Genomic DNA, 15,072 nt, shown 5'->3' on the forward strand with positions numbered 1-15,072 from the left:
CCAACCTATTCACATATTTTCAAGCTTGAAAAGTTGACCTATTCCAACGGCACGTCCTATCACCTTGTATATAGGAAGTGGATAACCCGAGACCACGAAAAACAAAGTAACACTTTATAACTTTGACAGAAAATTTACACAGGGAACCAGCATCGCTAACAACGCAGTGCTAGTAAATGTATGTAACAGAATAATAAAAGACCAGTTTTCCGAGCAACCACAAAATATATAAAGAAAAAAGGTTTATTTTACTTAGCTGACTAAAGCCAACATTTTTCGTTCTCATTTTTCAGATTATCAAGTAACAATTAAACTAGAATAGTATGATTTCAAATGGCATAAAGTTTTTTAAGTTAGAACATTCCTCTATTAATACTTTTAAAGTATTGGAAATTCCCTTGGTGAACATTTCTACCTTAGCTTGTTTGTCATAAAAACAAATGATTTGCGGTCTGTTACGTGTCTGGTTACCCTCCCCCTTTCTTGGTTATACAAATGTGTGCTGTTAAGCGGTATCTTCCACGTATTTCTTCATTTAATCAGGAAATTTGATATAATTGCCAATAAGACAATTGTCCACTTAATTAAACAGAAAGGATGTAAACAGGTATATAGGCATCCATGAGGCCTTCAAGTTACTATTTTGAAACATCGCTTTTCTTTTTTTTAAATTTTTATTTTAACAAGACTTAAAGGTTTCTGTTAGTTTTGAAACTGGAGTCCGATGTATATTCTTTTAATTATTGTAAACGCATTCAACAGAAGGGGAAAACAGCCTAAAACAATAATATGGTTATCTGATTTATCACATGACTTTTTTTGTACAATGCAACACTTCAAAGGAAGTAATGAAGAAAAATAAAACACCAACTTAAATATGACTTTTATCAGGATCGTTTTCTAACATTTTACTTGTCACGTCATTACTAGAACAACTCGAGTCTTCCTGGCAAGGCTGGCATGGATCTTCATCACGTCCTACAACTATAATTTGATAAGTTTTATGGGTAACAAAATACAAAAAAGAGTAAGAAGTGACACTTAAATGTATCAAAGTCATGAGTAATAAATTGAAAAATTTTAGTATCAGTTATCAAATTAACATCTTATAAGAAACCTTATGTTTTATAATATATTTGAATGGAAACGTTAACGATTTTGAAGTAATAGTCAAAGCAACTATATTAATAAAATTCATTGAAGGATAAGGAAAATGCTTCTCTTCTCTGAAACTATCAGCTTGTGTATTCAGGCTGGACGTTCGCTAACGAAATTGTGAAGGATTGTCAATCATTCAAGACGGTTAAACTAAGGGTTTATACTGTTTTCTTATGTATGCTATGATAATAATAAATTTGAAAATAAAACAAAGTCAGGAAATCCGTTGTAAACAAACATTCGATCATTGGGCTAGGAGTAACTTTAACAGAGGAGAGTTACCATCTACATCTCGGTAAAGTGTTGTTATATAAGAGTTAAAAGTACTAGACAGTATATACCACACTAATATCTAGTGGTACCACAAGTGAAAATGACATATTAGGTAATACTACAACTCTCTTGCCAACCGTATACATACAATACATGAACCTGTAGATATGAGTAGCAGGATATTTGCATTGTTATTCAATTGATATTTTTAAACATGTTATTTATCTTATATATGTACCTTTTAAAAGTTTCTTTCTACAGTTGATAATAAAAATAAAGATTATCATGCCGAAAATGATACATAAGACAGAACAAACTGTAATCAGAGCAATGTTGTTTTCATCTGCAACATCTATGAAAATAAAAAAAAATAATTATCATAAAATAAGATACAACTAATAAAACGTGAAAAAAAAGAATTTAATATAAAAAACACCTGAAGTTGCAAGACAAAACACTGTTTTATTTTAAACACACCAAGCATTTAAGAAAGATCAATTTGGCGAAAAAATTTTTAATCTTTTGTCCTAAATGCTCTTTAACTTCGTACTTTATCTGGCCTTTTTAACATAATCTGATTTGAAATTCACTGATGAGTCTTTCGTAGCAGTGCGTCTGGCGCAAATATTAAATTTCAAATCCTGGTATCTACGATGAGTTTATTTACCCCAAAAAATACTTTGGGTGTCTGCCCTAATACAGAAGCCAGAAGTTTTAAAAATGGTTGACGTTTGTTCATATCTATCTATGGTTTTTATTAGTTGAATTATTATAAATTATGCTGTTAATTTTCATGTAAGGGCCTTTTATAGTCGAGTTGTAAACGCTATGGATATTTTTTTTATTATTAAAGGCCGCACAGTGAACTATATAATTGCTTATATGCACTTCATTTGAACTATGGTGAATAAAATCTCACTCAGTCTGGTAATCATAGCACATCTCCTTGTTTTTATATGGTACATGATGACTTAATCAGTCACTCGAATCATAAATCCTATTAATAAATGATGTATATGTATGAAGGAAAGTATACCACATTCAAATACCTAGTATAGTACAGGCTGAAATCTCAAATGTCTTGGTAATTTTTTCTCCCAAATAACATGATACTTTTACATTGCTTTTCTGACTTTGACATGTCTTTGTTTTATTTATCATAATCTTACACATCCCATTTAGTAGAAAACCATTTTCTGAAGTGTTGCATTTGGTAATATTCATAGTGATATTCTGAAATTAAATATTGTAACATTCTGAAATCAAATATTGTAACATTTCTGAAATAAACTATTGTAACGGAATTAAAAAATTAAAGCTTATACAATATGTAGTTGTAATAGGTGTGGACTTATGTTCCGCTCGCTAAAAATTTAAAAGATGGCTTCTTGTACATAAACAGTAAAATCAAACGTAATTTTACTTTTGATAAGATCCAACTGCGACTTTAGATAATGCTCATGGGTTTGTGTCTTCGTATAAAAATTGTTATGGTTGTGTCTATGCTATAAATTAACCTTATATGCGTAAGACTAATCATAATAATCAAAAGATCAAAAAAACTATTATAATGTAATGGTTTTACACTAGTAATTTTAAGGCCCTTTATAGCTTTTTGTCCGGTGTTAGCAAAGGCTCCATGTTAAAGGCCGTACATTGACCTATAATTGTTTACTTTTATAAATTGTTATTTGGATGGAGAATTGTCTCATTGGCACTCACACCACATCTTCCTATATCTAGTCTCAATATACATTATTTATATTTTGATTGTTACTGGCTTTGAACTACAGTGGAGATCAGTTCTAACCTCTCATAAATTCTGTCAGAATCTGTCAGGAGAACTGTTCTAGAACAGTATGTAGAACTGTCAGCCTAACACCTTTTAGTCAGTTCTAGGTTAGAACTGTTCTAGCTAGAACTGATTTGGTCAGTTCTACCTAGAACTGATTTGGACAGTTCTAGCTAGAACTGATCCTGACAGTTCTACCCTAGAACAGTTTTAGACAGTTCTAGCTAGAACTGATCAAATCTTTGGTCAGTTCTACTTCTAGAACAGTTCTACGGTTAGAATTGATTTCAAATTCTACGGCTAGAATTGATTTATAAATTCTACGGCCAGAATTAATTTATAAATTCTACGGCTAGAATTGATTTATAAGTTTTAAGAAATATTTGTCTGAATATAAAGGCTTCGGCAAAAATAGCGATTAATATTATATAGAGTTTTGCTATTTTGCCGGTTTTATTTCAGATTTATAAGCGGCAAGAGAACATGTTTAACCCCGCCATATTCTGCATGTATGTGCCTGTTCCAAGTCAGGAGCCCGTAATTCAGTGATTTTCTTTTGTTGATGTGTAACATAAAATATTTGTTTTTCTTTCATTTTTTGTACATAAATTTAATAGGCCGTTGAATTGTTTTACATTTGTTATTCTGGGAGTCAGGATGGCTCGTAATCACATAACAAAATTATCTGACCTCATTAACCAAATGTAATATTTGTTTACGAGTAGTTTTCATACCTCGGACGGACCTGTTTAACAATAATCTTTTGACCACATCAATCTAATCTGACATTATTTGCTCTTTCTTTCTGCAAATCTATATAGCTGCACAGTACTTCAGTTTTAATTTTAGGTCAAGAGGGACTGTACTATACAAGTTACAGTAATATTGGAAAACAATTCTGTTCGCATCAATTTATAGTGCCAGCATGCAGGGGCAGATCCAGCCATTTTAAAAGGGGGGCCGGGGGGTTTCAACTATATGTTCCCATTCAATGCATTAATCGTCAAAAAAGGGGGTTCCAACTCCTGAACCCCCCCCCCCCCCTTGGTCTGCGAATGAGCATGTCCTCTTTTTTATAAAAATATTGAATCGTAAACAAATATCAGTAGTTTTCATACTTCAGACTGAGTCGTATAATAAAATCTTTTGACCGTCTCAACCAAAACTTACCATATTTGCTTTTTTTTTTTATGTAAATCTAAATAGCTGCACAGTAGTTCAGTTATAATTTTAGGTCAAGAGGGACTGTAGTATATAAATAATTACAATATTGGAAATCAATTTTTTTTCTCGCATCAATTGAGAGTGCCAGCATTTCCTATTTTTATTCAAAATATCGCATCAGAAACAAATATCAGTAGTTTTCATACCTCAGACTGACAGTAACATGTAATCATGTAACAAATTTTTTTTCTGCATCAATCAAAACTGACCATACTTGACAGCATCAACCAAAACTGACCATATTTGACCGCATCAACCAAAACTGACCATATTTGACCGCATCAACAAAAACTGACCATATTTGACCGCATCAACCAAAACTGACCATATTTGCTGTTTTTTATGCAACTCTTATCGTCGCATAGTAAATCTGTAATATTTTTATGTAAGGATGGATTGTAAAATCATGAAAATACAAATGATAGAAATATTGGAACACAATGCTACCTAATTTCATTTGCATCAATTTAGAATGCCAGCATGTCCTCTTTTCATCAAAATTTTGAATCGTAAACTAATTTCAGTAGTTTTGATATTTCAGACTGACTCATGAATATAACAAAATTATTTGTCCGCAACAACCAAAACTGACAATATTTGACAGCATCAACCAAAACTGACCATATGTGACAGCATCAACCAAAACTGACCATAATTACACTTTGTTATGCAAATCTTAATATATATATAGCCGCATACTAAATCACTTATAGTAATACATATTATGATGGATTGTATACATTTTTGTAATTCAAATGACAGCCACATCAATGTGAATATTGGAACACATTGGCCACATCAATTCAGAATATCAACAAGTCCTCTTTTTATTCAAAATATTGCATTGTAAACAAATTTCAGTGGTCTCGATATATCAGACTGAGTGAGAGTTGTTTTAACAAAATTATTTGACCGCATCAACCAAAACTGAACTTATTTACACTTAATCATGTAAATATACATGTATATGGCCTCATTGTAAACATGGTAAACCAATATTATTTCTATGTGAGGACGGATCGTATGATAAAAATGACACCAACTTTGAAACACAATACACCTTATCGCTAATCCTGGCTGACCCGGCATCTTGAACTTTTGAAGCATACAACAATGTGGCGTCAGATATTTTGTTTTATGACGTCAAAATTTTACGGGAACCTGTGTGATATCCAGTAATGGTAGACAAATAGCGACAAGGTGTATTTATACCATATCTAAGAATTTAGCGTGCCATTATTTCCTCTCTGTATCCATAATAATGAACCGTCATTAAACATGCTAGGGTGACTTTTGAACATGTTTAAGTCAGTAGTTTGTGATGGTTTTTTTTTTTAACAAAACTATTTAATGGCATCATCCAACACTCACATGACTGATTCATATACTTTATTTTAAAAATAAAATAAAAAGTACATGTATGGGAAGTTCTCTTCTTGGAATAGTATACTGTTAATATAATTTGAAGAAGGCAAAGAAACATGCATGATTTTGTTTGTAGCCGAACTGCCAGGGGCAAATGTTTCATTCATGTTCAGATCCAGTATATTTTTCTGAGTTGCAGACTCCCAGATATCATTTCTAATCGTTATGGATAAGTCTGGCTAAATTGACGAGATGGTGCAAATGTATAGTTTTTTTACGTTGTACAACACTTTTTTCATTAATATCCCATAATTCATCTACTGTACAATTTTCGTTTGAACATTTGTTAAAACAGAATCTTAAATGAATGTAAATCCAAGGCAAACAAGGTAAATTACGATTAAAATTCCATGAATTAAATGCAGAGTTTTATTTAGGAAGAGACTGTTAAAAACGGGGAAGTCAACGAAGAAACGTAAACAATAATGTTTCCGTATGCAATCTTATAAAAATATTTCTCCGATGAGTTGGGTAACCATCTATTCACTTCGATATTTTTACATGTAACGTAATAAAAGTCGTTTGACCAGTAGAAAATATAGAAAATCTGCTTTTTAATATATAGCTAAGTAATTGGAAGTGATTTATTTCTTCTAAATTCTAAAGTGCCCTTATTGCAGTGACGTCATTTAGAACTGTTCTACAGTCCTGACTGATTTAGTCAATTCTGCTGACAGTTCTACGGTTAGAAGTGATTTGGACAGTTCTACCTAGAACTGATTTAGACAGTTCTGCCCTAGAACTGATCCTGGCAGTTCTACCTAGAACTGATTTAGTCAGTTCTAACTAGAACTGATTCTGACAGTTCTACTTAGAACAGTTCTAGGGTAGAACTGTTCTAGGTAGAACTGTTCTAGGACAGGTTAGAACAGTTCTATGACAGAATATTCTGACAGTTCTAATGAGAGGTTAGAAGTGATCTCCACTGTAGCTTTCAGTGTCTTGGAGTATTCTTCGATCGGTACTTTGTGTCTTTTGTGTGTGTTATGGTAATGCAATCTGATGAGAAAAGATATTTTCAACTAAGTTTTACATTTAGTTCTTCTGTCGTGCTATTCAACAAATCCAAAAACAAGACGAAATCGAGAAAAAATAAGATAAAATACATCAGAACGATTAATGATTGATTATTACATTTTATGACAAACTCACCATTGAATGATAGTAACATGTAGGAATCGATGAAGTGTTTATAAAGGAAACCACAATATGATCGTCGTATCCTTGTCTCTCTAGTCGAATATTCAGTTTTGATGAATTGTTCATATCTGAAACTATAATATATATTCACTTTAACTACAGCTACTTTATTTTTTCTACAGTAGAACAAATATCCCATATAGCATGCAATTATATATGCCCTAGTCGCTACTGCTGTTATTTCTTGTGCAAAGTTGATATTTAATGTTTGCATTGCAATCTTTTTTCCAAACAAATAAATCAAGGTATAGGACTAATTTAATTTTTTCCAAGACGCAATACAATGCAATTGTATTTATTTCATTTATATTTACTAAGACACATACATGTAATGTATAATAACTTATAACCTAATGTATATATAAACATGAATATTCTTAAGTCACTTCTTTAGCAGAACTTCAATATTGCGTGTTTGATATAAGGACACATGTTCAATTACAAATGAAAAATTTCATTATATTATCAGTTTAAAATGTAAAATGAACAAACCACTCATTATAAAAAACCACAAACATGGTCTTACATGCTATTCCATAACGATGTAATGATAAGTCGATAGAAGCAGATTTTAAATCATGTTTGCATTTATACATTTTTAAATCTGTCTCCTCAAAATTTAAAATAGTCAACTGCCTTGTGACAGCATTAACTTGTTGTTCTATATATTTTTCTTTATTGATGTTCTGTTCACCATGGCCATCTATGAACAGCAGATTATTTTCAGAAAACCAATACCATGACGACTGAGGGGATGTGTTATCAGACAGACATTGGAGTTCTACTGACTTCCCGTATTTTATAGGGTCATCTGATTTTAAAGTCACTTTTAGTGAATCTAAAATGAAAATAACTCAAGCTTTAAACAAATAAACATTAAATTTTACGCGTACACTTTGATACTCGATCACTGTGATGTTAAAATCGTTATAAATATTTAGACAGTTCTATTAAACAAAAGATTTAGTTACAAAACATAGAACTTATTATCTGCTATTTTTATTCCAAATTACCTAGTCAATATACGAATGATAAATAAAAAATAAAAGATACACATATAGTATTACATGTTACTACCAAACAACAATCTTCACGTATAATTTTTCGGTGGTAGGCACTATTATCAGCTCTTCGGTCGGATTGTTGTAGTTTTGATACATTCCCCTTTTTTATTGTCAATTTTACCCTAATTTCATAAGACACATGAACTCGTTTTAAGGGTAGTACAATGTATTCTACGTATAGAAAGCGGTTTGACGATTTTTGTTGATCACTGGTTATTTTTTCTTCTTCTCAAATTACACAAATTGTTAAAATGACCGTGACATATAAAGGCGGGCAATCGAATTTCACTTCAATACAATCTGTGCATATATAAATGAAGCAGACAAAACTCTCAAGAAAAGACGTTTTGTTGTTTTTCACATTTTCCCCCCGAGATTGACTTTTAAGAAGCAAAAATGTTATCTGTGTCCATTCTTTGCAGGGTTTTCACTCGAGTTTCTCATGGCCCCTAAGGATTCAAATAGTTTCAAACATCAAGTTCAACGATATAGAAATTGATCTCATGTAATGTAGATGTATAATGTATGTAAGACATTAGACATATATATATAAAGTATATGGATCGACCGAATCTATAACTTGGATGTAAACTGACAAATTTCAATAAATAAAGGCAACAGTAGTAGATCGCTGTTCGAAAGTCATAGATCGATTGAAAGAAAACAAATTACAAACTACAATCGAGAAAACACATCAACTATAAATGACCTTGTTCTCATATGCATTTCAAACCCTACCATTAATTTGCATACAAAATTTCACCTCTATGTTGTTTTTATTTTAAGCTACCGGTTCACATTATAGAACGACGATTTCAATTAGAAAAGGTGAAAAAACTAAAACCCCAATAACACGTAATCGGAGTTACGTGGTAGTTCAATTGAATGCACAGGATTTATAAGATAAAGAGGTTCACTAGAATATCATTAAACATTAAAGATCAGTATACCACTTTAGTGATCTGTAAATCTTTCAACATAGTTTTGTAATTTAAAATGTACCTAGATAAACTAAGGGACCAAGGATATCGAGATCAATGTCGTTACTAAATCTTCAATAATCAAAATATATTTTACTGAAACAGTGCAATATAAACGATATATGCATTGCTACCTTTATCAGTTATACATTGTGCAATGTCTTAACTTAAATACTATAAGATAGATACTAGATATTTCCGGTAATCTTTTTTCTTGGAATCTGTTCTAAGGAATTATTAAGAAATGTTCTTAATTTCTAAAAAGAAATTATATGATCACGTGAGGATAAATGTTTTTAATTCTTAGACATAAAGAAAACCTCATCTTAAATACTCGACAATCGTCTACACAATCAGCATTTTTTTACGTTAGGATACTTTATTAGTTGAATAATGCACAATGCATACCAAACACCTACTACATATACATGTATGTCTGTGTACAATTCAAAACACTTAACGAAGATAAAACATACTGAAAAAGACCGGATAATACCAAGGTGATTTTCAAACCTCATAAGTCGAGGGGAATTCATGGCATAAAAACACTACGACTACGAACATATAAAGAAGTTGAGAAAACAAATCGGAATGAACTTCATATGACATGGGAAAATTTGACAACAATCCGAGACAGAAGTGAGCAAAGATACTCAGTCTTTTCTTTTTATTTTGATAAATACGCTATATTCAAATCTTATGTTATTGTAATGAAGTAAAAATTTTCGTATTCTGATATTCTTAATAAAGATAGACATCGAAGCAATAATAAAGTAGAATTCCAATATTAAATACTACACGTCTATTTATAGCAATCAGAGACATAAGTGAACCAAAATACTCACTCGGTCTTGTGCAATTTTTAAGCCTAATATTATTTATCAGTTTTAAGATGCGCGCTATATTCAAATCTAAGTATGTTAAAGTAATTAATTCAAAATGTACCTATTCTTATATCTTTGATAATGATTGATATCGAAGTAATACTAAGGTAAAATTCCATAATTAAAATACGCGTTTTCCAGACAATTCGAGACAGTAGTGAATAAAAATCTTCAGTCTGTTAACAATTACAAGCGTGATAGGGGATAGTCTTTATCAGTTTTGATTTATAGTATGTTAAAGTAATAAGAAGTAAAGCTTTACCTATTCTGATGTCATTCAAAAGGATTGACATCGCGACAATAACGAAGTAGGGTTCCATCATACAAATATCATACGTCTTCTCAATATAATTTTAAAACCTTTGATACATGTACACGTACATGTATGTCATATGTGCATTCTTGAAAATTCCTGATTCCTGAAAATTTAAATTTAGAAGCATGTCATCAGAGAATGATTAGCATTGTTAAATAAACATTGAAGCCGAACAATATTTTTTCTTAGAAATGTATTTTGTAGTAAAGATAGATCATAATGTGTGTATCAAGTACGCAGTTCATTGATTTCTTCACACTGTTCAATTATAATATTTAAACATATAATATGCTTAAAATAGATACAGCCTAACAAAAGGACAAAAATATTAGATCAGAAAATGACAAATTTGTGAACAGTTACATCTGGTGCAAGAAAATTGGTACCGTTCATTTTATTACAGTTTCTTACAGGAAATACTAAACGTAGATACATTTATAATTGTCAGTTTTTGTGCTTGACATTATAAAATAATACGATTCTGTGAAAAGGTATGAATAAACAGAGATAATGAGATTCACACCATTATGCATGGTTTAAGACTACAATATGGACTCTAGATGATTGAATGTGTAATTTTTATACTAATCAGTATGTCTGCACAGATGTTAAACGATTTTTTAATGACTATACTGACCAGCAGACGTTTATCAATATATGACAAGGGCGATAGTTCTATAATCTGATTAAGTTGAATTGCTGTATATATCTACAGATGTAGGAAAGCCATCAGTAAATATTTCTTTTGAAGTGAAGTCGATTCGACGGTTTAAGTTTGTGCAAGCAAATTATAAAAAAAAAAGAGAGAACGAAAATACCAAATGAGCATTCGAATAAATAGACAACACCATGGCCAAACTGAAATCTTTATAGAGACATAAAAACGTAACAAAACATTACCTCATTAACTAAAGACTGAGCAACTCGGGAACTCACAGGATGTCCGAAAAGGTAAGCAGTTCCTGCTCTACATAAGGCAAGCTTAAATCCGGTAAATAATAAATGATCCTTTTTAGTAAGGTCAGAATCGATAAAATGACGATGAAGATATTTCATATCTGTCAACCAAACCATTCAGTAAAACTATCCACTGCGTAAAATTCTTCGTACAGTAGTTTACTGGTAGGCAAGAACTCTATCGTTAAAATCTTATTAGGACACAGTAGGCCTTGACAAGCGGTTCATCTGGGAGATATTTACTTCGGATGCATGCGCTGCCGGAATATTGCTTCACAGATTAAGCTTTGTTTACCCTTTTTTATCCTTTTGTTTTGAAACTACACATATGAATTGTATTGTTTCATTTAAGTAAATATTTAGTCAACTAGATCATTCAAAATATCATTTACCCATGTAAAGATGAGAACACTAGTCCCTTAATCGCCATTCATCATTTAAACAAGTTGTTTTTCGATTTTATCTTCTTGGTTTTTTTTTCTTCAATCGATTTAGTGTTTGATAAAGTCGCATTCTTATGTTCGTTTCACTGCACATATTTACAACTCATCTAATTATCTATATATAAAACTACTACATGTGTACCATAATGGAATCAATAACCGTCACAAAATATATAACACAAGACATATACACACTGTTGTATATATATACTAGAATTTAAACATTTACATATACGTTCAGGGAATAATTATGTGCGGATATCTTAAAAAGGATATCAGTAGTATTTACATAATGAAAGACTCTCCTAAAGCGTATAATAATATAAGTATGTGCGAATATAGGATTAAAATATAAATAACTTGTAATGAAATACATGAACATGTTTGCAAAGGAAATTTTATCTATGTATGAGAGCTGCACCTGGTGCAATTTTATAACAAAAGCAGTATGTAACAATACAAGCCATGTACTTTAAAGAGCATAAAGTAGTGTTCTTTTTATAGTTTGATTCGATTAATTAAAAAGGACGTATAGTGCACTAATGATGGCTAAAATTGCAGTTATGTTCATGAATGCGTCAAATTTTATTTTTGCTTTCAAAACTATGAACAGTCTTCTTTCAGTAAGTGGGCATTCTTTCGGTTACAGCAGGTTTTTCATTGTGTTTTTTTACTTTTACGACCTATGATCTAGATAGGCATAAAATGGAGTTTTAGTCCATGTAAATCTGGTTTAATATAACTATATTATGTATCTGAACAAAGTAATGATATCGGACTTCAAATTTCTTTCGGATTTTTTTAAACTTTTTTTTCAATTATTTTTTTGGATATTGATGGTTGGAATAGTTGGTTGTATTACTTAAGATTTTGGGTCATTTTTGTTCTTCTTTCTACGTATTATTATCGCTTAGGTGTTTGTCATAATATGTGTGAAGACAATCTAATATGTACCTTTAAAACGTAAAAAAATAGGTAATGTAATTCCAAATAAATGGATATGTTTTAGTCATTTTCTTTGAAATTTATTTTTATCAATAAAAATCGATATTTAAATAGAATTTACGAAATGGTACGTCTGCATAGATTATACCATTGATTCCTATGATTTCGCTGGTATTGTTTCAAAAATCGACGTATACATGTACATGTATAATGAATTATTAAGATCATTGATTTGTAAACAATTTTCAGTTTACACTTCTTATTCGTTGCAATATATACCTGTTAATTGATTGATTGATTGTTTGTGCTAAACGACACTTTAAGAGTTATTTGCTATACTGTTGATATTAGATTTTACTGGGAAGATGAAGATCGAGTGTCCAAAACGAACAAGTAAAACATGAACACCAAATAGATATATATAGCAAGAATAAATGTGGGTTAATACTGTATCTCTGATAAACGGCTTGATAATTCACTGCTAAGAACTGATCGTCAAACAACAAACGAAATATGTAAAAAATACATGGGTTTCATGCATTGTTGTGTATAATTTCAAACGAAATATATGTTTTTTTTAAATATTATTGATTACATTAATATGCCACCATACATAAGTAATGTGATGTACCCAAAGATGATGCGGAAGACTAACGAAATCAATAGTTTATACATGTACTGGCAAGATCGAAACATATTTATATGATGTACAGTAGTTGTCGTTTGTTTATGTAATTTATACGTGTATCTCGTTTTTCCTTTATTATATAGATACGACCGTTGGTTTTCCCGTTTGAATTGTTTTACACCAGTAATTTTGGGGCCCTTTATAGCTTGTTGCTCGGTGTGAACCAAGGCTCCGTGTTGAAGGCCGTACATTGACCTATAATGGTTTACTTTTTGAAATTGTTATTTGGATGGAGAGTTGTCTCATTGGCACTCACACCACATCTTCCTATATCTATTAACTACTAATGTATGACAGACAAAGCAAATTAGCTTTGGAATGTCGCTATATGCTATATGGAGTCAGTTTAATATCAATATACATTTTCAATTAGTCGGAAGTTATCGTTCAAATTCGTAAGGAAGTCATGCAGTTCAAACAGTAAACCAATAATACAACAAATGAAGTTGTTGTAAACAGGAAATAGATAACAAGATAACGCCGAGTGTACATTTAAACCGTTTATGTTAAATGCAAAACTTACCTTTTATATATATTCTTGATGACCATCGACATCGAGCAATTATAGTTTCAAATAAAACACCTTAAAATAATGTAAAGATAAACCATGGAGTTCACCTTATTTAAAATTAGATACTAGTGCATGCTATCTTTAGGTTCGTAGAAAAGTTTAAATACCTATCTACAGTTAATTCTTGGAAAGATTGTTGTTTTTCAAATACACGTTTTTAAACGTTAAGGTTATTCAAATATTGACAAATGTTTGATCTTGCGGCAAACTTTAAACCTTCATAATATTATTTCAGAGTTGCATACAACAGCAAAATAAAGAACTGCATATCATTTGGATTTAAAATAAAAGATTTATCTACGAATACAAATACTCAATTAAATCCAATTAAAGATCACATTGATAATGGAAATTGGTCCGTTTCAGGGCATATCCAGAGATAATATATCGTAATAGTTAAAGTTGATATTTATGAAGATTGTCTATAAAAAAATCTATTGTGGATAAAAGGAAATAACAGGTAAGCGTATGAGACTTGGAACCCTATGATAGAACTTACATAGATAATTTAAAGAGTACAAACATCATAAAGTATTACACAATATTGTAAAAACATGGAATCAAATTAAAAAAAAATACTATATATATAAATAAATCATTCTACCATATATGGCAATTTACATTAATGGGCATGTGCAACTTGAGACTTCAAACAAACCATTTGTACTAATGTTTCCATACGAAATTATGTTGTCTTGTCATTCGCTGTTAGCCTTTTCATGTATGTATTATTTTTACTGGAGATTAGTGCTAGCAATCAAGTGTTAATCAATCTGTTCAAAGACAACTTATTCCTGCCGTTTTAAAAGAGGGACGAAAGATACCAAAGGGACAGTCAAACTCATAAATCTAAAATAAACTGACAACGCCATGGCTAAAAATGAATCGCACAAACAGACAACAGCACACACGACACAACATAGAAAACTAAAGAATAAACAACACGAACCCCAGGTACGAATAGATACATGTAGTTCATGTGTTACATTAAATGGAAATTTTACGAGCATTTTCTTGGTAATTTAAGTTTAGAAGTTTAAACGTCAGAATTTACGAAATGTTTAATCGATATAACTAGTACATATAGCCGTATTGTTCGCCTTAAATGTTCAAATATCGCCGTAGTAAATGATTTGATGAGTTCTATTGATA

General features: G+C 31.0%; 1 protein-coding gene across 2 annotated transcripts; it reads right to left on the minus strand.

Moving 5' to 3' along the window:
* Positions 1–788: 788 nt before the first annotated feature.
* On the minus strand, positions 789–13,974 carry LOC139504529 (uncharacterized). Of its 2 annotated transcripts, none has more exons than XM_071294636.1 (7): positions 13,873–13,974; positions 10,263–10,419; positions 7,599–7,910; positions 7,025–7,140; positions 2,481–2,664; positions 1,670–1,783; positions 789–984 (listed from the first exon to the last, which is right to left on the minus strand). In XM_071294636.1, exons 2-7 carry the CDS (start codon positions 10,321–10,323, stop codon positions 872–874), a joined length of 900 nt encoding a protein of 299 aa, XP_071150737.1. In that variant the 5' UTR covers positions 10,324–10,419; positions 13,873–13,974; the 3' UTR covers positions 789–871. The 2 variants fall into 2 exon arrangements, with proteins under 2 accessions (XP_071150737.1, XP_071150735.1); XM_071294634.1 differs by having other exon boundaries at positions 7,025–7,146.
* Between the last annotated feature and the right edge of the window lie 1,098 nt (positions 13,975–15,072).

This window comes from Mytilus edulis, chromosome 14, assembly GCF_963676685.1.
Source record: "Mytilus edulis chromosome 14, xbMytEdul2.2, whole genome shotgun sequence".
NCBI classification, from domain to species: Eukaryota; Metazoa; Mollusca; class Bivalvia; order Mytilida; family Mytilidae; genus Mytilus; species Mytilus edulis.

Bases quoted from the DNA above. Each gene is read 5' to 3' on its own strand.
- LOC139504529 (XM_071294634.1), bottom strand. From the start codon at position 10,323: ATGATGGAACCCTACTTCGTTATTGTCGCGATGTCAATCCTTTTGAAT. The intron at 7,147-7,598 runs GTAAGACCATGT...TATATATTATAG, and splicing joins ACATCGTTATGGAATAGCAT to TTTCAGATATGAACAATTCA. The intron at 985-1,669 runs GTACATATATAA...ATCAAATTATAG, and splicing joins TAGAAAGAAACTTTTAAAAG to TTGTAGGACGTGATGAAGAT.